This window comes from Drosophila hydei, unplaced genomic scaffold, assembly GCF_003285905.1.
Source record: "Drosophila hydei strain 15085-1641.00,03,60 unplaced genomic scaffold, DhydRS2 tig00008119-arrow-pilon, whole genome shotgun sequence".
NCBI lineage: Eukaryota > Metazoa > Arthropoda > Insecta > Diptera > Drosophilidae > Drosophila > Drosophila hydei.
In genome coordinates, this window is record NW_022045830.1 from 3566381 (window position 1) to 3591678 (window position 25298).

Consider the following 25298-nt stretch of genomic DNA (forward strand, 5'->3'; position numbering starts at 1 on the left):
GAACCAGCCATTGCATTAGTTATCGAACCTTATTGAAAAACAAGCCAATTGAACTCTCCTAGAATATTAACGAGGGAAAACTGCAACAGTAATTGTAAATAACTTTGTTTCAGTTAGAAGCATTGCATTTCTATTCGAGCCAACCAGGTAAAACTATGTCCGAGGACAGTGATTCTGTAGCCGACCATGAAGTCGATGAAACAATGGAAAGCCAAAATACAATCCCCCTGCTACCAACGCACAAGCGTCAGAGCTTCGTCTGGAGGTTCTTTAGTCCAGTGCCTGACCACTCGAATGTGTTTAGATGTACAGTGTGCAACGAAACCTTTGCCAACAGAACAACCAACCTAAGCAGGCACTTACAAGCAGTGCATGGCCTAGCGGAGGTGGGTGAATCCTATAAAATTGTTTTCGAATCATATATTGTATATATTGCAATGCTCTCCAAAACAGCATCATCAACAGGATGCAGTCAAGAAAGGTCGACCGAATCGCAGTTTCGTCTGGAATTTTTGCACCAAGCTGGATGAGAAGCGTGCTCTGTGCCACATATGTAAAAAAGTGTTGTATTTTGGTGGTGGCAATACTTCTAACATCACAAAACATTTGAGGCGCATGCATTCTGAAAAACTGGAGGAAGTTGTGAGTATAGCGAATCGTAGCTCAGGATTCTTTAAGAAAAAGTCATTAATCTGCAGGCCAAGCAAATGCCAATCAACGTGCGTTGGTCCATGGAACATTCATCCAAAAAGGAGCGCAGAGGTTCCAGCTATGTATGGAATCATTGCGAGAAGCTGACAAACGATACAGTCCTTTGCACAATATGCAATCGTCGCATGCGATTCCATGGCACGGCCAATGTTATAACCCATCTGCAACGCCGGCACGGCATTATAGACGAAACGACGCCGGTGAAAATCGAAACTCCCGATAAAGTGCAAGAAGCAGCCACGTCCAGCACAAATGAGAATCCGCGTAGGAGCAACATGAGCGCCAGCCTGGTCTGGCGATACATCACACGCATTTCTGATGATACTGTACGCTGTCGCGTTTGCCTCAAGAATCTATCGTATCAGGGCACAAGCAATCTACAACGACATCTGCATCGTATGCACAATATTGTGTGGAACGCACAAGAGTCAAATGGGCGGATCAAAGCTGAAGCCCTTGAATTTGATGATAGCTCATTTTTCGCTTTTTGCGAATCCACCAACGATCCCTCCGTATGGAAGTGTCAAATGTGCGAGGAGCACTTCGTGCAATCCGACAAAGTGGAGGACATCATAAGCAAGCACATGATTAAGATCCATAGCGCGGCAATGCGCGGAGAACCGAATGAAGTATGTTAATACAAAAAAATATCATATATATAGTAGATCAATATAATCATCATTTGTTATTGCTTAGGATTTCGCTCCCACGGAAGAGGAGGATGAAGAGTTTGCCGCCCTCTATACGGAAGTTGTCGGTGAAGGTAACAATGCGACTGTTGCCGGTGAAGTCAGTGAGCAGGTGAAGCTATCAAATGCCATTGCCGAGGATGCGCTCTACGATGATCTGATTGAAATTGATGAAGATATGCAGAATGTTGAAGAGGTTGGTGAACATTTTACAGTTGAAAGTAATCGCTATGGAAATACATTGTCTGTGCAGTCGGGCGAAAATGTTGTTTCCGATTACAGCAATGACAGCACGGATGCCCAGCTTGTGACAACAACCATACAGGCAGACGATACGCCGGTTATGCGTGAGCTAAAGGAGGATCTGTTACGTCAACAAGCGATGTATTTCAGCGAGAAGGCTGGCTTCTATCGCATGCAAAAGTTTCTAGTGGCGCAACAGGTGCTCAAAGAGCGCCTGGAAATTGAGAAGCTCAAAGCTGGACAGGGACAGCATCAAGTTAGCTAGTTGCTAAAACTTCAAAATCTTTATTACTACGAACCCTACTGACCTTTTCTTTTTATATTTAAGTTTAATGTAATTGTATTTCAAATTGTTACATAGACCATCTAACATTATTGTTTAATCATAAATAACAAATTAATTGTGTGCAAGGGGCCCTGGCGAACTCTCTAAATTAGTTACCGTCAACTACATTCATGTCAAGTAAAAGCTTCTTCGTTTGCAGATCAATTAATCGCCGTTTCGCTCTTGCTAATTCAGCCATTTCATTGTAATATATTGTTTCCGCTTTCAGCTTTTCATCCAGTTGCGTGGTTGCTTCGCCCATTGAATTCGTGTCACCCGGATGTTCCAGGGCGTGGGCCATATTCGAAGGATCCTCATCACAATGTCGCGGTACCATGACATCTGCATTGTCTACAACATATTCGTAGAAGGGCTCCTGTAGCGAGACCGACGTAAACTTCAATCAAAATGTAATCGCTGTACATTTAAATGTATTTCTATCTATGGCTTACCTCATCGTCCATGTGATCCGTGACCTTCTCAATGATGCTATCCACATCATCAAAGTCGACCTTTTCCAATGGATCGCCCTGCCTACGGTCATCATGCTGCATTAGCTCCTTCTTTGGCGATATCAGGCTGTGTTGAGAGTAGCTCAGGTTTTTCGACAAATTATGATGCCGCCGAATAATGTGACGCATCAGATTGGACGATGAATGTTTCGAGGATAGCGTTTTGCTACAATGTTTACATTTGGCCATAAACTCTGATATGCGCACAAAATGCGCCCACAGTTTATTGTTTTTGCCTATGACTTTATTGCGTTCGGCATGATGTTGCTCCTGGCGAGCCTGATGCTGGTTGTCAATAATTGTGCGCACCGCCGTTTTGGTCTCCCGCTCAACCAGATTGACATCCATGTGAACATCAGGCTCAGGATCTGGTGCATTTAACTCTTCCTTTAGCTCTGCTAGCATTTTTCCCTCGTCCCCGGCAAATATCGCTCGCGCTAATAACTTGTGATTACGGATTAGGTGGCGCGTCAAGTTGGAAGATGTATGTTTTGATGAGAGAGTTTTATCGCAGTGCTTGCATTGCACAATATACTCGGTAAGGCGGTGGAAATGTGACAGCGCTTTGGCATTCCGGCCAACCATGATTACATTTGTTGTTTTTTGTTTTGATTTCACTAGTACGCGCAAAATCAACAAATTATGCTGCTCCGAGTTGGCTTGGGTTATATTTTTCTAGTTCATGTACAGTAGGGATGTAAGAAATTCATCGATATATCGATAATTGGCAAATATCGAACAAAAGTGCTGTTGCTGTTGGTTTTGGAGGCATTGTGGAACTGCTAGTTCGTGTAGGGTGGAATTGTCAATTAATAAATTAGATATTGTATCGATAACTTCGATATATACTCAATTTATTTCCATTGTAAGTGGACAGTAATTTGCTTAAAATGCAACTCTGCCGAAGTGCTGCCCATCACTGTCAGTCGATAACCTAAAAAATTTTTGACACGAGGTTGTGCGTGTCTTTTCCTTTCTTTCTCGCTTTTTACTCGAACATGGGTGAGTCGTCGGCTAGTGCAAAATGTGTTAAAATATCAAGAAAATCGACTGTGAAATGCATAAAAATAACAAAAAGTGCGCAAATTACGTGCCCGTTGACAATGCATATGTGTATTATAGAAAAATTATGAATTTTACCATATATTTGTGCATTAAAAGTCTGAGTAGCAAGCAGTACCGCGTGCTAAGGTTTTCTTGATGTTTCAACTGGCTCTGCTATGTATTTCCTATTTTGATGTGTGTGCCTTTACTTTTGTATTATTCAAGGTATTAGCCGTGATAGTGCACATAAGCGTCGCGCCACTGGTGGCAAGCGCAAGTCGCTCCGCAAGAAGCGCAAGTTCGAGTTGGGCCGTCCCGCTGCCAATACCAAGGTGAGTGCCGTACCTGCTCCCGCCTGTTCGCTGCCGCCATTGTTGTATTTATACTTGCAATAAAATGATGTTAACGCGTGTCAACTGTAAACGCACCGACTTGTTCGTGCGAATCATTGATGATTGAAGCATTATGTTCGGACTACTGACTGCTTATTTGGAATAGAATTAATTTTAAAATATTGTATTGCTAATGTCTGGCAACTCTGTATATGTATTTGCAGCTTGGCGGTTCCCGCGTGCACAAGGTGCGCACTCGTGGTGGCAATACCAAATTGCGCGCTCTGCGATTGGAAACTGGCAATTTTGCCTGGGCTTCGGAGGGTGTTGCACGCAAAACACGTATCGCCGATGTCGTCTACAATGCCTCCAACAATGAGTTGGTGCGCACCAAGACGCTGGTGAAGAACAGCATTGTGGTCATTGATGCGACGCCATTCCGTCAATGGTACGAATCACACTATGTGCTGCCTCTGGGTCGCAAACGTAATCCCAAGCACGTGCAGAAGGAGGATGAAAACGATGTGCTCACCAAGAAGCGCAGCGACAAGGTCATGAAGAAGTACCTTGAGCGTCAAAAGTACGGCAAGGTGGAGCAGGCTTTGGAGGATCAGTTCACCTCTGGTCGCATCTTGGGTATGTGTTTTCACTGCTCTTACAAATAATCAGTAAAAATTCGATGATGTAAAACCTTTAGCGATCCAACTATCTTATTGCATCAATCTTGTTTTAAGTGAGATGCAAGCCTGTTGGGCGTGAATTACGCTTGTCATAGTTACTCTGAGAGCTTTTTACATTTTATTTATATATAACATGTTGCTTCGCATATTAATAAATTATATTTTTTTATCAAACAGCTTGCGTTTCGTCCCGCCCCGGCCAGTGCGGTCGCTCCGATGGTTACATTCTGGAAGGCAAGGAATTGGAATTCTACCTTAAGAAGATCAAGTCTAAGAAATAAACGCACTAGATAAGAATGCAAAACAACAACTGATTTGCAAACAGAAAACAAATAAAACGGCTTGTTTTTTTTATAAGAAGAAACATTTAACACATTTTACTCTATCGACTGCGTGCGTGTGTGTGCGTTCTGTATAGAACTATGTTAAATAGTTGATGTTTGTAATTTTTAATTAAAACAACAAAAGTGGAATGGATAAATCAATGCTCAGAATTCGTGGTAATTGAGTTTGTATTAACGGATACTATTTGCTGGGTATGAAAGAAATTGGCTTAATGCGTTGCTTGTATGAATTTATTATATATATATATGCATGGAAGGACTAACTGCTTTCAAGGTTTATGTTGTAAAAATATATAACAATTTTGAAAGAGAATGGATAGTGAGAACTTCCAAAATATATTTTGTGATCTTTATATCTACAACAAAAGATAATTCTGAAATTCCAATTTGTCGAATCTGTTGGTTAACAAGATCTTGAACTTAAAATTTTAATTCTTACATGTTCTATAGAATTTCAACAGCAGTTTTTAACTTTGAATGACTAAATTGCTTGAACTAATATATATATGTTAATATTCATGCACATTTCCAAATTACCGCTATAAATTAACACTTGTCAAATGCTTAGATTCTTAATCTGAAGATTTTTATTCCCATTTATTCTATCAGAAGTCGGAATTAGTCTTCGAATGATGCTCAAGCTTTTATCTAAAATTTTAATTTCTTTGTCAGTTACTTTATCCTTAGTTTGCTGCTAAAACTTAATGTCGAACGGATGACATCGATTTATATCAGTCGGAAATAAAAACACACTTTTCGATTCATACTTAAATGCGAGATATATTCATAAAGTATATAAGTTTTCACTCGATTCTCTGCAAGCCGACTTCAAACAGGATGGTACAAAAATATATATTTATACGTAATTAATAACAATAGTTCAAATATCATTCGTATTAGTTGGCTATAATTACATAACACAAGCAGGACGACTCACAATGTCATAAATCGAAAGATCTACAACAAAAATTTAAATTCTACTGCTGCCAATGACAATTTAGGATTTGTAATGGCCTAAAGAAAAATAACAAAACAATTTATAAAGCAACGGATAAATGTTGCTGTTGCTATTGCTATTGCTGCTGCTACTGCTGGCGCTGTTGTTGTTGTTTCTGCTGTTGTTTGGAGTACCTCGCTCAGTGCTCGAAGAGCATGGTCATGACGGCCATCAAGGCAATGCCAAAGACTAGCGCCAGCAACTGTTTGACAGACTCCTTGCGCTCGTCCTCCTTCAAGAGATCTGGTAATACTGTAACCAATGAAATGTGCAGAAAACCGCCAGCGGTAAACGGCATGATCCAGGATGTGCGTGCCTCTGCAAAAGAGAAAATGTTAGCTTAGCTTAAATCTGACTGCGATGCTGCTTACCCATGGCCGAGGTGACGCCCGAACCGCCAATGGCCACCAGAGCGCCCAAGAGGCCGGCGCCAGCCGTCAGCAGCTGTGCGCGTGCCGCATCCCATCGACTAAAGCCGGAGCGCAACAATATGGCAAAGTCGCCGACCTCATGTGGAATTTCGTGCACTGCAAACGTAGAAACTGTTAGGCAATGCCAAAACTTAAATACTCCGGCTTGAGTACTCACGCAGTATGGCAAAGGTAGCCAGCACTCCGTGCCGGAATGAGACCAGAAACGATCCAGCGACCGCTAGCCCATGCGTGAAATTGTCAATGGAATTGGCCAACAGATTTAGATAGCCGGCCACTTTCTTGGGCTGATCCTTTGGCTCCTTGGACTTCAGTTCGCGTTCACGCAAAAAGCACATTTTGTCCACATCCTCAATGTCGCAGGCACCGCCGCAGCTATCCATGGTCTGGCCCTCTGGCAGTTTGCCGCCATGACGACGGAGCAGACAGTTAGCAATCTCGACGCATTTAGGCTGCGGATTCTGCTCATCAGCGCTTGTGTAACCCGAGAAGATCTTCTCGACAATGGTAAAGATGAGTATGCCGGAAAGCACCCACAGGCCAGAGCGCAGCGATGGATGATTATCGGCAGCTGTAGCGAGAGTATTTCAATAACATTCAATGCCAATCATCGAGACAATCCCAAGAGAATATACTCACTCTGATTGTCGCCCTCCCAAGCCTCTGGCAGCAAGTGCAAAAATACATCACCCAAGAGTCCGCCCACCGCAAAGCTAAGCAGCACGCGCAAAAACTTAGACTCAGCAGCTGAACGATATAAAATTATATATATATTGATATATATATATATATTTGTATAAAAAATAGATTATAATTATTTTCACTCACGATCTTTGTAGCCGTCCTTGGCCATTTTTTCGTCTGTGGGTATTATGAGCAATGGAAATATACCGCTGAGTCCAATCACTACTGAGCCAAGCAGTGAGAAGACCCAGGGTGTATATTCCATATTCTTGATATATTCGGGCACATATTGATTGACCAGACTTGAGTAAATCAGACCAAAGTGATCGTCAAAAAAGCTGCTGCTCACATTCATCTTGACGGATTTTGCTTGCTAATTTGATCGCGTGGACTGCGCTTGGTTTATATCTCTTCTTCTAGTTAGGGGGTGTTCACAGTCTTTGGTATTTCACTTAATGGGCTGTCAGTGCCTTGTCATGTCCTCCAACTGCAGTGCTTGAGCCAATTGAATTACCGTATGCCGTCTTAGCTGCAAAGCCCAACAAAAAATGCATTCAAATATTTGGGTTTCTTAAAGATATTATATAAACATTGTGTTTAAGTGTAGAATTTATATTATGATTTCACACGAGAATTTTGGAGTATTACTGTGATAGCAGGATTACATGTCATATGTTGAGTCAACAACAAAGTTTCTCGCCCGGTCGCCTAGCAACCGCCTTCATGTCGCTGGCTGATTGATGCCTAAATCCCCCCTACGGAAAGCGGACAATGGACGTCACATCGATAAGCGGGTCTGGTGTAAAACTCAAGTATCACTCAGCTTAAATATGAACAGATAACTGGAGAGTTGTCTGTAAAATGCGACAGCTATCGCTAAGTCGGGCGACTCTACTTCCAAAAGGATTTACGTTTAAAAAAAAAACAATACTTTAAATTGACCGTTCGAAAATAAGTTTCAACAAAGTTTTTTAGAGCTCTAAGATTCCTATTAATATCTAGTGATTAGTTTCTATTGGAATATTAGCGATAGTCGTTGTAGTTATCATAGTTATCATATTATTTATATTTCCGCTTGAAATATCAGAAATATTGAATTTATCTTTAAGCGTACAGTCTTATTTTACGCATGTTATCATGCATTTAAATTAATAATAATTATACTTATATATAATTGATTTCCCATACACATATGAGGGGGGAGTTTGGAAAATATGCAGCTCGAACTTGGCAATTGAAGCAGAAAGGAATTTATTTATGTGAATTAATTTTTTTATACTGTTTCACTAAGTGAGAAAATTATATTAGTTATGTGCAATATTAAAGACTGGAAATTTTTATATAGAGGATATACTCTTTGATAAACATGTCTTATAAGTGTGAAGACTATTCCAATACGCGTGGCAAATACCACAACATACATCACAAACATTATTATTGTAGTGAATAAATAAATACTTATATAGAGCGGAAATGTATAATGAATAAATCTACGTCCATAAGGAGCAAGTATTTTGAGGTCGGTGTCGCTTAATTGCAACATTGTTACTTGTTTTTCAAACTACCCTCGCATATATTTTGCATTATTTGCTGTACAGACTTTTTTGATGTGGAGCAGAGCATAACATAACATAACAAGGCATAATATAACATTTCATAACATTACATTTAACAGAACCACTCATTATACGTTAATTTAACATATGTAGTCTCATAGCTATTGTAAAATGTCTAATTTTTTAACTGAAATGTTAATTGAAGCAAAATATATAAACATATATAAATGACACTCATATTATTTTATAACATTGCAATTTTCATTTTTTCACTAATTTCAATTTGAGGAATAGCTTCAGTTGCGCTTTTTAACTGTCACAAATAATTAACCAGAGTATAGACACGTAGGGTAAAAACATTTAGATTAGAATTTATTATATCTCTGAGTTGATTTCCCAAGTATTATTATTCAACTGTTACAGTCTAACAAAATTAGCTTTATTTAAAAACCAAGTCTTTGTAGTCTTTGTTGTACAGAGATAAGCCTCGAGCCGTGTAATGCGATGCCTGCCACATGGGCAACATGCAAACACGTTCGGCTCAAGGAAGACGAGCTTTATGAGCGCAAACTCACACAAAACACACGATAAGAAGCGAACGCTCACTTTGAGGAAAATCGAAAGTTTGTAGAAAAACACAATCCAAATCCTCAGTCGATGACAGGCAGAAGCAGACTGAACATGGGCGAAATGTGGCCAAGAGTTCGTTACCACTGGGAAACTTTGGCAGATAAAGCTCTCTGGTTCGGGCTACTCAGTGATTTACGACCCACATTTAGAGTTCACTTGAGACTTTTTTTTATATTTTGATTTGATGTGCACAATGCAGCTTAAACTGTTCAATTTTGATAGCGATAAGATAGATATGCCTAGACCCTGCTAAATGGCAATACGAGCGTGTCGAAGATATAGACTCGATATAGGCGACTTATGTGTGCTTCCACCACAAAGCCCGCGTCCGAGCCGTAGCAGCAGCAACTGGCTCCAAGTGTCAGCGCGTTGTCAACTATGGATAAATCGCTGCAGAAACGTGTACAAATTGTGTCTGATTGATCGCCCGCCGTTCGCCGAATACCCTGAGCACTTGAAAATATCACGTATACGTTGACCAATGCCGCCTTTAGGCATAGCAAATACGTTTAAACGTTTTCGATTCAACAACAGCCAACTGGCAACTCAGCCGAGCAGCGTCATCAATGCCAACAGCATTAGCAGCGACGTCGACGGAGACGAAGATGGCGACGCCGACGGCGTCAGCGACTGCGACGGCGACACCGACAGCGTCAGCCACTGCGACTGCATTTGTGTTTGTGCTTCTTTTTTGCTTATCAGCCAACTTGAAGTAGTTAACAGTTTTTTGATTGTCTACTAGTTGTTCTGCTCTACAGTATTTGAAAGTTGTGTAAGTTGGGGTATGCTCGGTGTCTTAACAAGAATCAAGCTTTGATATTATTGAATTTGTAAACTTAATTGAACGCAATCTAATTAAATAATTAATACAAATTTTAAATTGAATGTTTCTAGATTTTGTCTTTAATGATATATTGACGATACTCCATAATAACTCTACTCAGAATATGTATCTAAGAAAGCAAACTCAACTCAGTCTTGAGTACAGAGTAACTGCTAGTCTATCATTGCTGACACTCTGCTAGTCTATCACTCGCACGCCTAATTTTCTTTTGATTGGACAATTAACTTTGCTTGTTGGTAAATAAATGCATTTCTTGTTGATTAGTAGTTAACTGTCGCCTGCGGTTCTCTTATCAAATTTATAAAAACCAAACAAAAAAATATTATATCCAGAAAAAGATATGTAAAACCAACTTTAATAGTTTCTTTGTTCCAAGGTTATCGGGGCACTTGTAATCCATATTGTTGCGAATGTGTAAAGCATTTAAATAGATATATCAGACCGCACAGACTATATATATACATCTATTCACTCTGATTCATCGTATTAGTAGTACTGATCAGGCAAGTTTATACAGTTTTGCTATGAGTACTATCAGTTGAAAAGTCTCTATATGTACATATATATTATATATACATATGTTTTCTATGTCAGACTGGCACACACACATACACACACATATATATATATATATCTATCTATAAAATAAAGTAAAATGTTGAACATTACAAGTCTCTCCCGCAGTTAAGGTTTATGTGTACATATTTATGATGCTTTCGAGCCATTTGTTTAAATAAACTAACACGAAAAACAAGGTAAACTTGGTTAAGACCTGTCTGCTGCTGTTTTTGTTGTTTCTTTTTCGATAGCTTAAGGCTAGAACCGCAGACCCAAAGAGTGTAAATCAAAAATGAATACGAAATAGATTGGACGGGAGTACAGTTCTTGATATCAGAGTAAAGACTTTATATTACGCACAAACAAAACACATTTCAATTGCAGAAATTGAAATACACTCACACATAGGCACTTGTATTGTATGTGTATGATGTACATATATATATATATATATAGAACTATATACATCTCTATAGATATGGAGGACAAAAGCCTCACACACGTATGTCGCTTTGCCTCTCGACACAAATTGACGAAATATCGCGCCGCCGGCTACGTTTGCCGGTGCTTTGAACTTGATTTGTGGCATCCGTGAATTTGTCTATGTATTTGTATTTATGTATTTGAGCATATACATATTTATACATATGTATATTCATTTGTGTATTGGTTTATCTTCCAACTCAAACACAATACCAAGCGCTCTGGCACTCACTTGACTTGCGGCTAATGCGGAAATTTATACTCCCAGCTTTAGAATTTTGTATTTGGTATTTTTTATATTTTTTCCTTTCTTTTTGCGCGTCTTATCGCGCCAGCGACTTGGCTCGTTCTGGCGGCTGCTACGCGATGCCGTGGCCTTTAAGCAAACCAGCAGCTGAGAGCGAGTGACTGTGCCGCAGTTGCAGTATTCTATTTTGGAGGCGGGGGCTTCCCAATGTAGCTATGGAGCAGCCGTTGTCACACAGATGATTCAATTATAATCAGCTTGCTTTGTACTTTATATGTTTCTAAAGGGCGCAGATTATTTTGCGCGCTGCACTAAACTTGTAAGTACTGGATAGAAAGTACCAGAAAGGAACAGCGAGATAGTGACAGAGAGAAAAGAGACATTCGTAGAATGATATAGACTATAAATTAACAAGTATAAACTGATTTTCTTGGAATGATCACGTTTTCAACAATTTCAAAGCGAGAATGCAACGCTGATAAAACGCTACACATTGATCAGGAGAATTTTGAAAAGGAAAGTGCAGAAATACGCTAAAAACCTATTATACCCCTTACAAGTGTATTAAAGTTTGTAACGGTTTACAGTAAAATATCGAAAACTGTTATACTGCGCTAAAGTTTTATTGACTTTGCTATAAATTTGGACCGAAACAGAAACATTTGATCATAGGTTATTAGCACTTCAAAATGTGTGCACAGACACAAAACCAAACACATATTGATGGGAGTGCAAAAACAAAGCAACAGTCGCAATGACGATATGATAAGAGCAAGACCGCGTGAGTCGATCAGCTGTGCGCACAGCGTGGGTGAGAGCGATACAGAGCAAGTAAGAGAGTGAGAGTTGGCGTCATTGAGAGCAAAAGTCTAAACATGGCGTCGCATAGCGCTCTCCCTTGCATCCATGTCATATGTGCATGCATACACACATACAAATACATACCTATATGTATAAATGCTTATGCATAACAAAGAATTGTGAAATTGCAGTGTTTAAAATTTATTAACAAAGGTTATAGATTTATATTTTACTAGCAAGCTGACGGGTATTAGACCTAACGGCGCAACTATGGCGTATAACCTGTTTATCAGACATCAGCTTCGCAGTTTTGATTGTCGTTTTCGTGCGTGTTATCGGCCTTGATTATGGTCAACAAAGTAATTCGGCCATATTTGAGTGGTACTCACTGCACAGATTCTCAATTAATTTAGTGCTGTTTGCAAAAATAAACAAATATGGCCGTTGTCTGTGACGTTATCAAAACTTCAAGCTTTGCTACACACGAATACATATATATCCACAAATGTACACATATATATAAATATTTTTTTTGTTTTGTGGGTGTAGGTTAGTTACACTTCCGCCTTACCGTGTGTAGTTGTTTGATTGATTGCAGTTTATACTGCCGCAATGGTTGCGTTACTCCACTGCATTGCATTAGCACACGTAATATTCGTTTATCATTTTAGCGTCGAAACTTCTTTGTTGTTGTTTATTCTAAGTAAATGCGAAAATATGCTTAATGCGCAGTATCGATCTTCAGATGACGCTGTTATTGCCCGGCCACTAATCTACACTGAGACTGAGTAACGGGACGTTTATTCGAGATGCTTACAAGCTTAACGTTAAAGTTTGTTTGTTATGTGTTACACTGTCATACGATTTATTGGTATTTCGACCCAGTTGAAGTTTCTGAGAATTCTTATCAAACGCAGTTGATGCGTAGCCGACTGTTACAGCTGAAATGAAACAGGTACGGGTAATATAAGTGCTTTTTGTTTTGTTTTGGGCCGTGCGAAAAAAACAAATATGGCTGCAGAGCACAGCTGTTAGCAGATAAGCATGATTTATCGATAACACAAACAGCGATAGTTAATATTTTCTTGCTCTAAACGGTCACACTATTGGTGTAGCATGCAACAGCTGTTGCAGTTGTTCCACTTCGGCTGTCGCGCTTTGTTTATGTTTTTTTTAGTGTGCAATAAATAAAAATAAAACAAAAGTACCACCCACTTTGCGTCATTTCTAATCAGTTCGAATATATTTAACGCGTGTGTGTGGATCTGATACAGTGTGTTGTGCAATGAGTACAGACGATTTATTGGTGCGCCATGAGAAAAGCGACGACTCAACATCAACATCAACGTCGCCACCGACGCCAACGCCTGCGCCCAGCTCTTCATTGAATCGCCTGCGTAACACATTCCGCCGCACCGAAAGCATCTCTAACCATATTATCAATCAGATATCCACGCAATTCTCAAATGCCGCTGCTGCCGCGGCCAACTCAGAGATTATCGATGGCACCACCACATACCCTGAACAGCCACAAACTGTGGCTACAGTCTCCAACATGCCAACAGCAAATGCGCAGCCCAAACGGAAAAAGCCCGGTGAGTGCATTTAATATACTACAGTGAAAGCTACCCTGAGTGAATAGTTCAATTTTACAACTGCAATGCCAACTGCTTGCCCTTGTCACAAAACAATATCTACCGTTAACCAAAAGCTTTATTAAGCAGAGTATACATTAGGGGAAGCTTTTAAGCATTAATAAAGAGCTTTTCCTACCGAGTTCCTTAACACTTTTCCCACAGCGAAATTGATTGCATTCCATTGATTTTAGTATTATATTGTATATTAAAATAAAATATTAATTTTATTGAAAAATATTTCAAAAAATATTTATTACAAATATAAAGAACTATTTAGGCTAAAGATAGTGTCCACTGTACTTACTTGTTTATGACGCGCGTCATATGATTTTGCCAAACATGCCAAAGTTTCGCTTGAACCACCCTAACGAAAGCTCCTGCAAAGCTGCGCTGCTAATACTCAGTTGACAAATCAATAGAAGCTTTCGCTTCAGTCTTAGTCAACGCAACAACAGGATAACTGAAAGCAGCGCCTAAAAATATCAACTTAAACGTTATTATTATTTACAACGTCTTATTAAATATATTTAAATAATTATTTATATATATATATATGTATATGAGAAAAGTGTTTGTTAAAGAATTGTGCTAAGCAACAGCCGAGATACCTCAAGCCGAACTCAGCAACTTTTTCACGTATGTTGTGTACCGCAAGCTTTTTGTATGTATTGTACAATGCGCTCATTTTTGGCTATCTATTTTTATATGGGCGCTTGTGAAGCAAGTGCAACGCCATGCGTGGACTAGTCGAGGAGACAAAGAAGTCAAAGCTTGGCACCGCTGCCGCCACCAACAACAATAACAACAACAACAGTAGCAGCAGCAGCGCCAGCATGGGGAGTCGTGGCAAGACTACGCTAGCCAGTGCCGGCTCCAGCTCATCGCGTCCTTTGAAGGGCGTCGCTAAAACGCCAACAACAACGCCAGCAGCCGCAGGAGTTGCTAAGAAATTGCCACAACAAGTCGCCGGAAAGTCCAAGACAGCTCCAACAGCAACCACCGGCAGCAGCAGCAGCGCTAAGCCAGGCATGGCAAAAGCAGTGAAAGCTGCAAATCCAACCCCACAAGCGCCGCAGACAGCAGCAGCAGCAGTCGTCGCAATTGCAGCCGCACCTGCACCACCCTTGCAAACGCAGCTGCAGCCCTACAACAACAACGGCAGCAGCAGCAGCACCAACAGCAGCAACACAATTGCCTTGCCAAAGGCCTCGCATGCGAATACCAACGAGGAGCTGGCCGGCGGCGTCCAGGACACCATATATCTCTGCAATTTTCGCGTCTCTGTGGACGGCGAATGGCTGTGCCTCAAGGAGCTGCAGGACATCGATGTGGCCAATGGACAGAAGACAGTCGGCGGCGGCGCAGCTCTCTTAAATACTTCAGCAGCAGCAACAGCTGGTGGTGGTGGTGGTGGTGGTGGTGTTGGTGGTGCAGGTGCAGGTGTGGGTCATGTGCAGCATCGCACGCATACGCAGCAGCAGCATCACCAATTTGGGCAGCGCAACAGCAAACGCTACTCGGGCATGTCGACAGGCAGCGCGGGAGGATTCGAGGATAACGGTATTATGGCAATTGAAAATCTAATCGGTCGTCGTCTGTGCGACGTTGTCGGCTCAAATGCACTTGCAACCGCACCGCAACAGCACCACAAAAATGTGGGCCTCATCGGTGGCACTTTAGCTGAGTGGTCGCATCTCTGTAGGTTGCTTCTTGCCGTCTCTCTCTCTCTCACACACACATACACACAGTCACTCTCTGTCTCTCTCTCTCTCTCTCTGAGTTCATTTGCAAGCGTTATAGTTTCTCTTATGTTAACTTTGTAGTTATGTAGCTATTATGTTACGTTTTCTGTTATGTTAAGCATCTGTTAAGCAAATGTTATGTGCTCGCTGCTACGCTTATGCTACTGAGCGAGTCAATGTAACGACCTGTTAAGTTGACTTTGATTGCGCACGGCAAATCTACTTGACTCAACATTTCTTGTTATCCAGCAATCACTGTACTTTGCTATAAAAGTCTAGCATAAGCGTAGTAACTTACTAGATAATCTTGATTTGGCATGCATTATTGCATTATTATATTACACTCTTTGCTTTGCACTCGCTTTTGTCGGGGTCACGTTGGCTGGCTGACTATCTAGTCCAAATCTTGGATCTCGTTGTGCATTGTATGACGTCGTCGACTCGAACGCACAGTGAACTTTAATAAGTAAATATAAATGCTTAGAAAAATGAAAGAAATTGACAAAAAGGAAAACCGAACGGCAGCCAAAGGCGCTTCACTTGCTGTCATCGTCGAAGGTCGTTTCCCAGCTGGCTCCGTTTTTGGATGACTGTTTAGGAGTCGTGTGAAATGTGGCACAGGCAAATGTTAATCGAGACTTACCACGCCAACGCCACTTGAATGATCCGGTGAGGACAGAGTCTGAGACTTAATCTTAAGTGCGGCATTTTCAGGCTTTACTTCTGCTTTAATACCCATCGAACTACTTGGCTCAGCTTTATAGTTGTAGACATTCTCTGTAATAAATAGACTTAGCTTTACGTTCAATTATCTCTCAATAGCTCTCGCCACATACCTGAACTTTTCCTTTTATTGGACAGTTCCTTTTGACTCGTTCTGCTCTCGCTGACTCTGGTCTGTTTTTCGAGTGAGTTGAGTTGAGCTGAGTTTGTCATACTTAATTCTTTCTCTCTCGTTCTCTCCCTTGTTCTGTCTTTCACAATCTCTGGCTCAACATGCCCCTGCCTATCGCTCTCTGCGCTGTAGGCCAGTCCGCCCTTTTGTCTTTTATATTTAGCCTTGTTAAGACAGCGTTCGTCAGCTGCTTCCACTTTGAGCTCCGAGTCCAACTGACTCGATAAATGTCTCTGCCTCTGTCCGTTGTGTTTTTTGGATCTTTCATTTTGCAACTCTTCTGATTGCTGCAACTGATGGCTCGACTGTTTGCTGGCAGTTTTAGAGCGTTTCTTCTCCAATTGGCCGTTGCACACATTGGGTTTTTCTCGACATCCCTTTATGGGTATGAACTTTCTTGGGAATTGGCAAACTAACGACGAACTCGATGTATACGAATCACTTTGATAATAATTGCCTGTAGATGAGATGATATCATAATGAGATTCTATTCATATTCTTTTAACATTAGTTCGACTCACCATCTGCTCCGCGCAGCGTCTGATTTTCCACGTCATTCAAGTTCCTCATGCCAGGAGCCATACTGCAGCAGGGCTTGAAGTGCAAAGGACTGGAGCCCTTGGAAGTCGCACACATGTCTACAGGAATGGACTTTTTGATCAATTTCTGTGTGCGTTTCTTAAACATTGAACTCCAGGCGCTCTTCTTGGATTCGGTTTGATTTGCTTGGTTTTCCGGAAGTTGTTGCACTGGTGGTTCCTTTGGTGGCACGTTTACTTCTTGCGTGACCACAGGCGCAACGTTATTCGATTGTATTTTAACTTTCTTCTTTTTTCTGCCCCTGTGCAGGCAGCAACAGATGAGCAACAGCAGCAACAGAAAGACCAGCACCAGAAAGGCGGCTACGTAGCCCACATAGCTCTCATCGTCGCAATCGATGCACTCCTCGCCCTGTGCAAGCTTCTTCGTTTGGATGAATTGTTCATCAAGATTGTTCTCGTCTTTATGTTGGCGCGGCATGCGAGTCTGTTTGCGATCTGATGACGTCTCCTTGTGCGTCTTCTTGCGTTCGGCTTTATTTTTGTTGTTTTTATTTTTAAGCTTTTTGCTTTTGTCCGCCTTGTTGAGCAAGTCCTCTTCGGGCAGGGTTTCATAGTCTTTCAAGTCGCCTAGCTCCGGCAAAGGGTCGTCGTCCTGCGAGGATTGATCGCCTACAGAGGCTCTTGTAGGGTAACTCAGAGCCTCATAGATTTGAAGTATGCCACCCAGACCCGGGTAGAACAGCTCATCGCGGTAGTGCAGCTGCAGATTCTCACGTATCCACATCCTTAGCTTCTGATTGTACACCTTCGGACTCAGGCCCTGGAACCGATAGCAATTGTTCACCGTCTGGTAGAACTTGACTAGGATAAGAGCGGCGTCCGGTGAGCGCAGGTTGTAGATGCGGCGATGCTTGAAGGGCAAAAAGATGTTGCTCAAGTAGCCATTGCTGTCCTCGAGCTCAAGATGTGGCAATGGGACAATCATCATCTCATTCTGTGCATCTTCGTTGGCACAGCCATGATCCAGCATCGCACAGCTGGCGGCATCGTTCTCCGTGCTATGCGAATCCTTCAGCTTAATGGGCTTAATTTGAACGTGCTTGAGTCGGGCAAGGACATCCAACTCGGGCATCTTCCATCCATTGCCGTTGGTGTTGAGCACCCGCAGACACTGGCGATAGAGTGCGACCAGACGCTGCACGGTGCACAGCTTGAGGCGGCCAGCATAGTAGGACACCTGAGCCACCGGCACCAGATAGTACCTCAGGTATCCACCCAAAGCATCGTAGAAGGCTCGCTGCAGCAGGCGTCGCGACTCAATGTCCGATTTGTGCTTCACAACGTGATTGACGCTGTTGAAGTACCTCATCAGCGTGTAGACAATGCTATCGCCAATCAGGTTATTCGGATAGGATCTCGGCACCAGCAGCTCAAAGTCCTTGCGTGCCGACAAGAGCGCTATGTCCTCCGTGGAAAAGCAGCGCTTGGGAAAGGCGCCAAAGAGATTGCTGCCCATGAAGTGTTCCAACCCACTTTCACATTGTTCGACGGCATTGCTATTAAATTTCTCTTGTGGCATTAACGGGGGCGTCAGTTGCTCCTCCTCCAGGCTCATATCGACAGCAGAGTCCCTTAGCTGCGGCGAGGCAGCTGCATAATGTGAGGCCCTGATGCGATCCTCAATGCTGCTGCGCAACTGATCAGTCTCAGCAAACGGATCGTCTTTGAGCCGTTTCACCTTCTCACGCTCCGAGAGCTCATTGGAATTAAGCCGATTCCTATGCTGCTGCAGCTCAGAGCTGAGCATCGATTGCAGCGTCAGCTCGTTCTGAAAATCATTTGACACCTCCAACGTGGACAGATCGATGCTGTAGATGGGACAACCGCCGGGCGCCAGGAGCAACAGCAACGAGAACAGCACACAAATGTTCATAATAATTTCTTTATTGAGTTCTCACATTGTTTTTTTTTTTCCTCTGAAACTTAATGCGAAGGCACGTGACAGCATTTCGAAGCGTAGCTAGCAGAGCCGGAGTCATAACAGCTTCACACTAAAGCCCCACTCTCGGACTCTTCCCTTGCAGCACGCGACACGGCCGAGATTGAGCGCAGCAATCTGGTGAACATCTGCAAGCTGGTCGTGAAGGAGCTGCTGGAGCAATCGTTGCGCTATGGCCGCATGCTCGACTCGGATCATTTGCCGCTGCAGCATTTCTTCATTGTCATTGAGCACGTGCTGGGCCATGGCCTGCGGCCGAAGAAGGGTCTGTTGGGGCCGCGCAAAGAGCTGTGGGATCTGCTGCAAAGCGTCGAAAGCTATTGCCCCGAGGCGCAGGACATTACGGCCAGTGTTAGGGACTTGCCCACGGTTCGCACTCACATAGGACGGGCGCGTGCCTGGCTGCGCATTGCACTGATGCAGAAGAAGCTATCCGATTACCTGCAGGCGCTGATCGAACATCGCGAGGACTCACTGTACGACTACTACGAGCCGCATGCTCTGATGATGAGCGACGAGGTGGGTTGCGCTCAGTTGCCTTTTGTCCGCTGACTCCTCCAGCCCATTGCCTTTTAGATCGTTGTCATAATGGGCATCTTGGTGGGACTGAACGTCATCGATTGCAATCTCTGTGTCAAGGAGGAGGATCTCGATTCACAGCAGGGCGTCATTGACTTTTCGCTGTACCTACGCTCCAGCTCTCGCAATGCTGAGCTCAATGAGGAGCCGAATGCGCCAGTTGCCCAACTGGATGCCGCTGGACAGGGCAATATGATTGCCGTGCTGGATCAGAAGAACTATATCGAGGAGCTCAATCGGCATTTGAAGTGCGTTGGCCATTGCCCTACTCTCGACGTTTCTTAAGCATTCATCTTTTCACAGCGCCACTGTGGGCAATCTGCAGGCCAAGGTCGAGTCCCTGACCACCACCAATGCCTTGATGAAGGAGGATCTGGCCATAGCGCGCAATAGTCTGCTCGCTCTGCAGGCCGAGAATCAGGCCATGCGTCAGTCGGCCAGTCAACAGGCAGCTCACAATCATTCCGATAACAGCTCCACGGGCAGCGGCAGTGACAAGGACAAAGACAAGGATAAGGACAAGGACAAGGACAAAGTGGACGGCCTCAGCACGCAACTGACAGAGGAGCGCAAGCGCAGCAACGAACTGGAAAAGGAGCTCAATCTGCAAGTCTCGCTCAAAGCCGAGTCGGATATGGCCATGAAGCTGCTCGAGAAGGACATTCATGAGAAGCAGGACACGATTGTATCGCTACGGCGTCAGCTAGACGACATAAAGCAAATCAATCTGGAGATGTATCGCAAGCTGCAGGTGCGTATGGACAAGGACAGACGCTAAACACAACTAGAGATGGTCGCGAGTGAGAAAGCAAGGGAAAAACTATTAAGAAATAAGCGTGATTTACGTTAAGGAATTTAGTTGAAGCGGAGGTTGAAGAAGAGGTGATAAAGAGATTGAAGTAAAGATTGAAGAAGAGGTTGAAGAAGAGATTGAAGAAGAGATTGAAGACGAGGTTGAAGAAGAGATTGAAGAAGGGGTTGAAGAAGGGGTTGAAGAAGAGGTTGAAGAAGGGGTTGAAGAGGTGGGTGAAGAAGAGGTTGACGAAGAGGTTGAAGAAAGGCTTAAAGAAGAGGTTGAACACAGGCAGGAAGAAGAGATCGAAGAAGGGGTTGAAGAAGAGATTGAAGAAGGGATTGAAGATGGGGTTGAAGAAGGAGTTGAAGAAGAGGATGATGGGGCTGAAGAAGAGCTTGAAGAAGGGATTGAAGGAAAGCCTAAAGAAGAGGTTGACGAAGAGGTTGAAGAAAGGCTTAAAGAAGGGGTTGAAGAAGAGATGGAAGAAGAGCTTGATGGGGTTGAAGAAGAGCTTGCAGAAGGGATTAGAGAAAAGGCTAAAGAAGAGGTTGACGAAGAGGTTGAAGAAAGGCAGGAAGAAGAGATCGATGAAGGGGTTGAAGAAGAGATTGAAAAGGGATTGAAGAACAGGTTGAAGAGTGAAACTAGATGAATTTCCAAACATATTTTATAATCCTGACTTAGACATGGAATGTAGGAATATCCAAGGTATATTTCGGAGAGCTAACCCAAGTCTTGAAGCTGGATAAACCAATGGGTATTCCTTATAAGATTCCACAGTCCGTGCTGTCTCCCTTCTAAGGACACTTCTGAACTTATGGAATATCGAATGGAGTAACTCTCTCCCAGCTTGATATGCATATTACTTATAGATTCCCGTCTCCACTTCCCTTTGGGCAAGCCCAACTGTCATAGGGTTTTCCAAATTTCTTACTCGCGTCCATCTCATCTACACACAGAGACATACAACACATCCATATTCATCTCACATTCATTAAGCTAAACTCATTTGGTCGCCAGTCATTCGTTTGTTTTTGTATTTGCCTCGGTTTCGAATATCCCAATGCAGTAATTCATATTCCTCTAATCGTAATATGGCTGTTGCTAAGCCGCACAAATCAAATCAGATAATATCCGCTACTCCAACCCGTTTGAAATTCAATTAGGAATGTGAAGATGAGCTCACACAGAAGGGCGAGATGGTCTCTCGTTTGCAAACGAAAGCCTCACAAATTGGTAACATTTTACAATCGCTAGAAAAGAAATACGAGTCGAAGCTCGTCGACCAGCAGCAGGTGAGCGCCGGCTGTGGCGGCGATCGGTCGCCCAACACGCGTCGCCAGCAGAATCTGCAGAAGTTCGAGGCGCTCACCAAGAAGCACAAACAGGACGCCGGGCCGCCCATGAAGCGACTGCATCTCAAGATGGACGGCATACCGCCCTTCAATCCCAACAACTATCGCAAATCGCCGGCGGGCGCGGCTCCGCTGCCATTGCAACCAGATCAGGCCGCAGCCAAGACGCCCACATCTGCCAAATCACTGAACGATGAGCTGGCCGAGGCGGCGGTGGCTGTCACTCAACACTTCAAGGGCGGCGGCGATGGCTCACGCAGCGACTACGCCTTGTCCCGGGAACAGCAGGCGACAGGTCAAGGCGACGACTAGAAAGCGACAAACTATATTTTATTTAATTGTTAAGAAGGCATTTACTTAATATACTACAGTGATCGCTCGCTATACCAAACACTGCAGTTCGATGCGGTTTAAAAATTAACATTAACTGTGGGAGGTAAAACTGTTTTGATTGATTGATTGACAATCCTCACTGTATCTAAACTGCAAATTTCATTATTTTCTGTTTTTTTGAAAGCAAATGTGAATAATATATCTAAATATTTTCTAATATGTTTAAGATATGGTTTGACTGTTTGATTGATTGATTGACTGACTAAAGATCAACACTTTTGCTATAGTTAAAGAATTTGTATTATCTTAATTTATTAATACATAATATTAATTTACTTTTACTTTTTTGACTGATTGATTGATTGATTGACGGACAACGTTTTATCTATGATTTAGAGTTATGCATTCTCTTCAATTGAAATGTCTTTTACTGAAAACTGTATTATTATATTATATGATATTAAATATCTTATATATATGGCTTGATTGATTGACTCATCATTCAGTGAAAGATCTCGCAAAGAATAATTTATCTATAATTTACCAATGCAACATTTTAATTGATTGACTGATTTAAACTAAAAGCTAAGACTCCTCTCTCTGTCTGCTTTAGACTGTTCTTCTTCATTTCCATTAGTTCTACTTAGCAAGCGATCACTGTATGCAATTTACGCTAGGCAGGTGGACACCTATAAACCATTCAAGTACTAAATGTTGAGCTCTACAAGTCCCCATATATATATATACAAATAAGTAGAGTCATTAACCTAACTGTAACTCGGAGTGCAACTGCTTAACAAAATGTTTGTATTTTAGAATGAATATAAAATGTGCGTTGCCTTTAGTACTAGTACTATATATATATATATATAGTACCCAAGTCATATGTTATAGATATATATAGATATATATATAGTGCTCGTATAACAAGTTGTTGAAGATTCTGCAAACTATAAGCTATTAGCTGAATGCCCCAAGCCCCATCTTAAGTATTCCCCATTACATCGTGATGTATAGAGCTGATTTACTATAACTTATACGATATATATTCATTCGATATGCGTATATATAATCTCTAAATGCTTTAAATATAATTTATATATACTTCAAATCAAGTCAATCTAGTCAAATAACAAACAAATGTAATTATATAAATATGTATGTATGTATCTATACATGTTAAAGGAACTACACACACACATACGCCCACACACACACACACACTAATACATATATATATACAGAAATATCTCTAAAACCAATGAAATAAAACTTATCCTAACTGGAGCCTTTCATTTCGTACTAACCCAAATATAATCATATTTGAAGATCTCGTACAAAAGATTCTCGCATTCTCTGTCTTTATCAACAGGATTGCAATTCCTCGCTGACCCACAAAACGGAGCTAATGAGCAAACTAGAGTGCCAAAAGGAAGATATGGCCAGCACAATTGAACAGTTAGAGAAAAAGTAAGAAACGAAATCATAAATCAGTTGAGCTGAGCTGAGCTGTTTGATAAAAGGATTCTTAGTTTGAAAAGTTCTATTAGTTGAAGAGGACTTGAAGATTTTGAAGAGGATTTGGGCATATTTTGAAAATGCTTTTAAGTTTATTATAGGCTCTACAGAATATGTAATATAGTGAAGGCTATAACTCGGAAGTGTGGTAAAAGTTAGCTAAGGAAGAATTAAATAAAATCTGTACTACCTTTGCCAGTAGTCAGAGGTAGTTCGTTTAGGTATAGTAAATCCAATTGCTGAACTTAGCAGGAAAACTTAACGAACTAATGCTATGCCTGATTTTAATATATATGCCTATAGATATAGATATAGATATAGATATTCATGTTGCCCCAATAAAGATAGCGTCAGTTAACCTCTTAAGGCAACTATATAATATATTTGTCAGAACTGAATGAGTCTAGTATACAGAAGTTGAACGAACTCTGTGATGCGATAGCTTTAAAACTAAAAAAGTAAAAATAGACATAGAGTCAGACTCGAGCGCTGATAAAGTGAGCTCAGAGAGGGCTATTTCCACAATTTACAGATAATTATATAATAAAGATATGGCAGTTAATGGAAAATCGTTTGATATTGATTGCTCTAATTTAGTACTTAAAATGGTCTAAGAGTTAACATAGGATATAGGAAAAATGTATTGAATAGTATAGAAACTACCCTCGTTAAGTGAGCTCAGAGAGGGCTACTTTCATAATTTACAGATTTCGTGACATTATATAAGGTGTATTATAATAGTTTATAGAAAATCGTTTTAAACTGAGCTAGTTTAGTATTAGAGAAGCAGCTAATTGTCTTTACTTAAAATAGTCTAAGAGATAAAGATTAGTCTGAACAATTTCAATACTCGATGGGAAAGTATACAGACTACCCTCGTATATTGTAAATACATTCTCAATCATAAACAGACGCCCCCAAAAGCGAGTGTATTAAAATGTCTTCTCTGCCGCCCGCAGGTGGACCAATGATAAGTGCAACTTGGGCGAGATATTGAAGAACACCTCACAAACGTTGTCCACGCAGGTGAGCGCCAGCGAGGAGCGTGCCGCACGCGCAGAGGCGGAGACGCGCATCGAGCGCGAATGGCGTGTATCCTTGCAGGAGAAGGAGCTGAAGCTGAAGGAGAAGATAGCCGCGCTGCAGATGTGCGTCAAGGAGCTAGAAGAGGAGCGGCAGAAGAACGACAAGCTCAAGCTGGACTTGGAGAAGGTGCGCGGTCAGTGGTCGGAGGCGCAGACAACGCTCGAGGAGCTGGGCATACAGCTGAGCGTAAGTAAGCTGAAGATATCTGAGTTCCAGGACAATGAACGAAGACAGCTGCAGCAGCAGCAGCAGCTGCTCTCCGGCTCATCGCAGTCGCTGCAGCAGGCGTTGCCGGAGAATCCGGTTAGCTCGCCGGGCATATGGGCGCCCGATTCCATAACCACTCACTGCACGGCCTGCACCCGGGAGTTCAATTTGACGCGCAGGAAGCATCATTGCCGCAGCTGTGGCGAGATCTTTTGCAAGGCCTGCTCCGAGCATACCCTGCCTTTGCTCAATGCACAGGGTCAGCCGGGCCGGCCTGTACGTGTGTGCAATGCGTGCTATGCAGCTACCTCTGGCAAATGATCCACAACGAAGCTCACTTCGAAATACAATACTAAACAATTGTAGTTATTTACGTATAGTTTGTTATTAACAAATATTGTTCAACGTCATTTTTTGTGGTTAAGCAATTATTTTACGCCAATTGTGAGCGCGTGCGTATTTACAATAAATGTATTTTTATATTCCTATCATTTGAGA

The 25298-nt window shown here is 42.1% G+C and overlaps 5 protein-coding genes and 1 non-coding gene across 15 annotated transcripts; 4 read left to right on the top strand and 2 right to left on the bottom strand.

The window, feature by feature from the left end:
- Window positions 1–5: 5 nt before the first annotated feature.
- On the top strand, window positions 6–2133 carry LOC111592682. Of its 2 annotated transcripts, XM_023305047.2 has the most exons (6): window positions 26–94; window positions 148–386; window positions 454–642; window positions 699–1340; window positions 1408–1596; window positions 1654–1932. In XM_023305047.2, the coding sequence occupies exons 2-6, from the start codon at window positions 156–158 to the stop codon at window positions 1906–1908; spliced, it is 1506 nt and encodes a 501-aa protein (XP_023160815.2). In that variant the 5' UTR covers window positions 26–94; window positions 148–155; the 3' UTR covers window positions 1909–1932. The 2 variants fall into 2 exon arrangements, with proteins under 2 accessions (XP_023160813.2, XP_023160815.2); XM_023305045.2 differs by having other exon boundaries at window positions 6–386; window positions 1654–2133.
- On the bottom strand, window positions 2066–3260 carry LOC111592683. Of its 2 annotated transcripts, none has more exons than XM_023305049.2 (2): window positions 2421–3260; window positions 2066–2344 (listed from the first exon to the last, which is right to left on the bottom strand). In XM_023305049.2, the coding sequence occupies exons 1-2, from the start codon at window positions 3063–3065 to the stop codon at window positions 2078–2080; spliced, it is 912 nt and encodes a 303-aa protein (XP_023160817.1). In that variant the 5' UTR covers window positions 3066–3260; the 3' UTR covers window positions 2066–2077. The 2 variants fall into 2 exon arrangements, with proteins under 2 accessions (XP_023160817.1, XP_023160816.1); XM_023305048.2 differs by having other exon boundaries at window positions 2066–2365; window positions 2421–3257.
- Window positions 3261–3390: 130 nt separating this feature from the next.
- Window positions 3391–4869, top strand: LOC111592684 (40S ribosomal protein S8). The gene is made up of 4 exons (XM_023305050.2): window positions 3391–3482; window positions 3750–3856; window positions 4081–4492; window positions 4714–4869. The coding sequence occupies exons 1-4, from the start codon at window positions 3479–3481 to the stop codon at window positions 4815–4817; spliced, it is 627 nt and encodes a 208-aa protein (XP_023160818.1). The 5' UTR covers window positions 3391–3478; the 3' UTR covers window positions 4818–4869.
- Window positions 4596–4642, top strand: LOC111592707. Its single transcript, XR_002750979.1, has one exon. It is a non-coding gene; the product is annotated as a small nucleolar RNA R442 (small nucleolar RNA).
- Window positions 4870–5741: 872 nt separating the features above from the next.
- Window positions 5742–13055, bottom strand: LOC111592698 (zinc transporter ZIP13 homolog). 5 transcript variants are annotated; one of them, XM_023305076.2, is made up of 6 exons: window positions 12683–13055; window positions 7137–7521; window positions 6948–7055; window positions 6466–6879; window positions 6249–6404; window positions 5742–6195 (listed from the first exon to the last, which is right to left on the bottom strand). In XM_023305076.2, exons 2-6 carry the CDS (start codon window positions 7345–7347, stop codon window positions 6017–6019), a joined length of 1068 nt encoding a protein of 355 aa, XP_023160844.1. In that variant the 5' UTR covers window positions 7348–7521; window positions 12683–13055; the 3' UTR covers window positions 5742–6016. The 5 variants fall into 5 exon arrangements, with proteins under 5 accessions (XP_023160844.1, XP_023160847.1, XP_023160845.1 ...); XM_023305079.2 differs by lacking the exon at window positions 12683–13055 and adding an exon at window positions 11296–11392; XM_023305077.2 differs by lacking the exon at window positions 12683–13055 and adding an exon at window positions 7658–7862.
- Window positions 13056–13238: 183 nt separating this feature from the next.
- Window positions 13239–25298, top strand: LOC111592697 (protein RUFY3). Of its 4 annotated transcripts, none has more exons than XM_023305075.2 (7): window positions 13239–13681; window positions 14600–14658; window positions 17845–17855; window positions 19012–19445; window positions 19503–19753; window positions 19809–20256; window positions 21468–22102. In XM_023305075.2, exons 1-7 carry the CDS (start codon window positions 13397–13399, stop codon window positions 21966–21968), a joined length of 1989 nt encoding a protein of 662 aa, XP_023160843.2. In that variant the 5' UTR covers window positions 13239–13396; the 3' UTR covers window positions 21969–22102. The 4 variants fall into 4 exon arrangements, with proteins under 4 accessions (XP_023160843.2, XP_023160842.2, XP_023160841.2 ...); XM_023305072.2 differs by lacking the exons at window positions 13239–13681; window positions 17845–17855; window positions 21468–22102 and adding exons at window positions 14283–14384; window positions 23362–23459; window positions 24467–25298 and having other exon boundaries at window positions 14470–15308; XM_023305074.2 differs by lacking the exons at window positions 14600–14658; window positions 17845–17855; window positions 21468–22102 and adding exons at window positions 23362–23459; window positions 24467–25292 and having other exon boundaries at window positions 13240–13706.

Excerpts from the sequence above, each read along its gene's own strand:
- LOC111592698 (XM_023305076.2), bottom strand. The coding sequence starts at position 7,347 with ATGAATGTGAGCAGCAGCTTTTTTGACGATCACTTTGGTCTGATTTAC. Across the intron at positions 6,405-6,465 it reads GGCTACCTTTGCCATACTGC|TGCACGAAATTCCACATGAG; the intron begins GTGAGTACTCAA and ends CTACGTTTGCAG. Across the intron at positions 6,196-6,248 it reads GGGCGTCACCTCGGCCATGG|AGGCACGCACATCCTGGATC; the intron begins GTAAGCAGCATC and ends TCTCTTTTGCAG.
- LOC111592682 (XM_023305045.2), top strand. The coding sequence starts at position 156 with ATGTCCGAGGACAGTGATTCTGTAGCCGACCATGAAGTCGATGAAACA. Across the intron at positions 1,341-1,407 it reads TGCGCGGAGAACCGAATGAA|GATTTCGCTCCCACGGAAGA; the intron begins GTATGTTAATAC and ends GTTATTGCTTAG. Across the intron at positions 1,597-1,653 it reads ATATGCAGAATGTTGAAGAG|TCGGGCGAAAATGTTGTTTC; the intron begins GTTGGTGAACAT and ends TTGTCTGTGCAG.
- LOC111592683 (XM_023305048.2), bottom strand. The coding sequence starts at position 3,065 with ATGGTTGGCCGGAATGCCAAAGCGCTGTCACATTTCCACCGCCTTACC. Across the intron at positions 2,366-2,420 it reads CGGATCACATGGACGATGAG|TTTACGTCGGTCTCGCTACA; the intron begins GTAAGCCATAGA and ends TTTTGATTGAAG.
- LOC111592684 (XM_023305050.2), top strand. Across the intron at positions 3,857-4,080 it reads GTCCCGCTGCCAATACCAAG|CTTGGCGGTTCCCGCGTGCA; the intron begins GTGAGTGCCGTA and ends ATGTATTTGCAG. Across the intron at positions 4,493-4,713 it reads CACCTCTGGTCGCATCTTGG|CTTGCGTTTCGTCCCGCCCC; the intron begins GTATGTGTTTTC and ends TTTATCAAACAG.
- LOC111592697 (XM_023305072.2), top strand. The coding sequence starts at position 14,483 with ATGCGTGGACTAGTCGAGGAGACAAAGAAGTCAAAGCTTGGCACCGCT. Across the intron at positions 15,309-19,011 it reads GGGAGGATTCGAGGATAACG|CACGCGACACGGCCGAGATT; the intron begins GTATTATGGCAA and ends CTTCCCTTGCAG. Across the intron at positions 19,446-19,502 it reads CTCTGATGATGAGCGACGAG|ATCGTTGTCATAATGGGCAT; the intron begins GTGGGTTGCGCT and ends ATTGCCTTTTAG.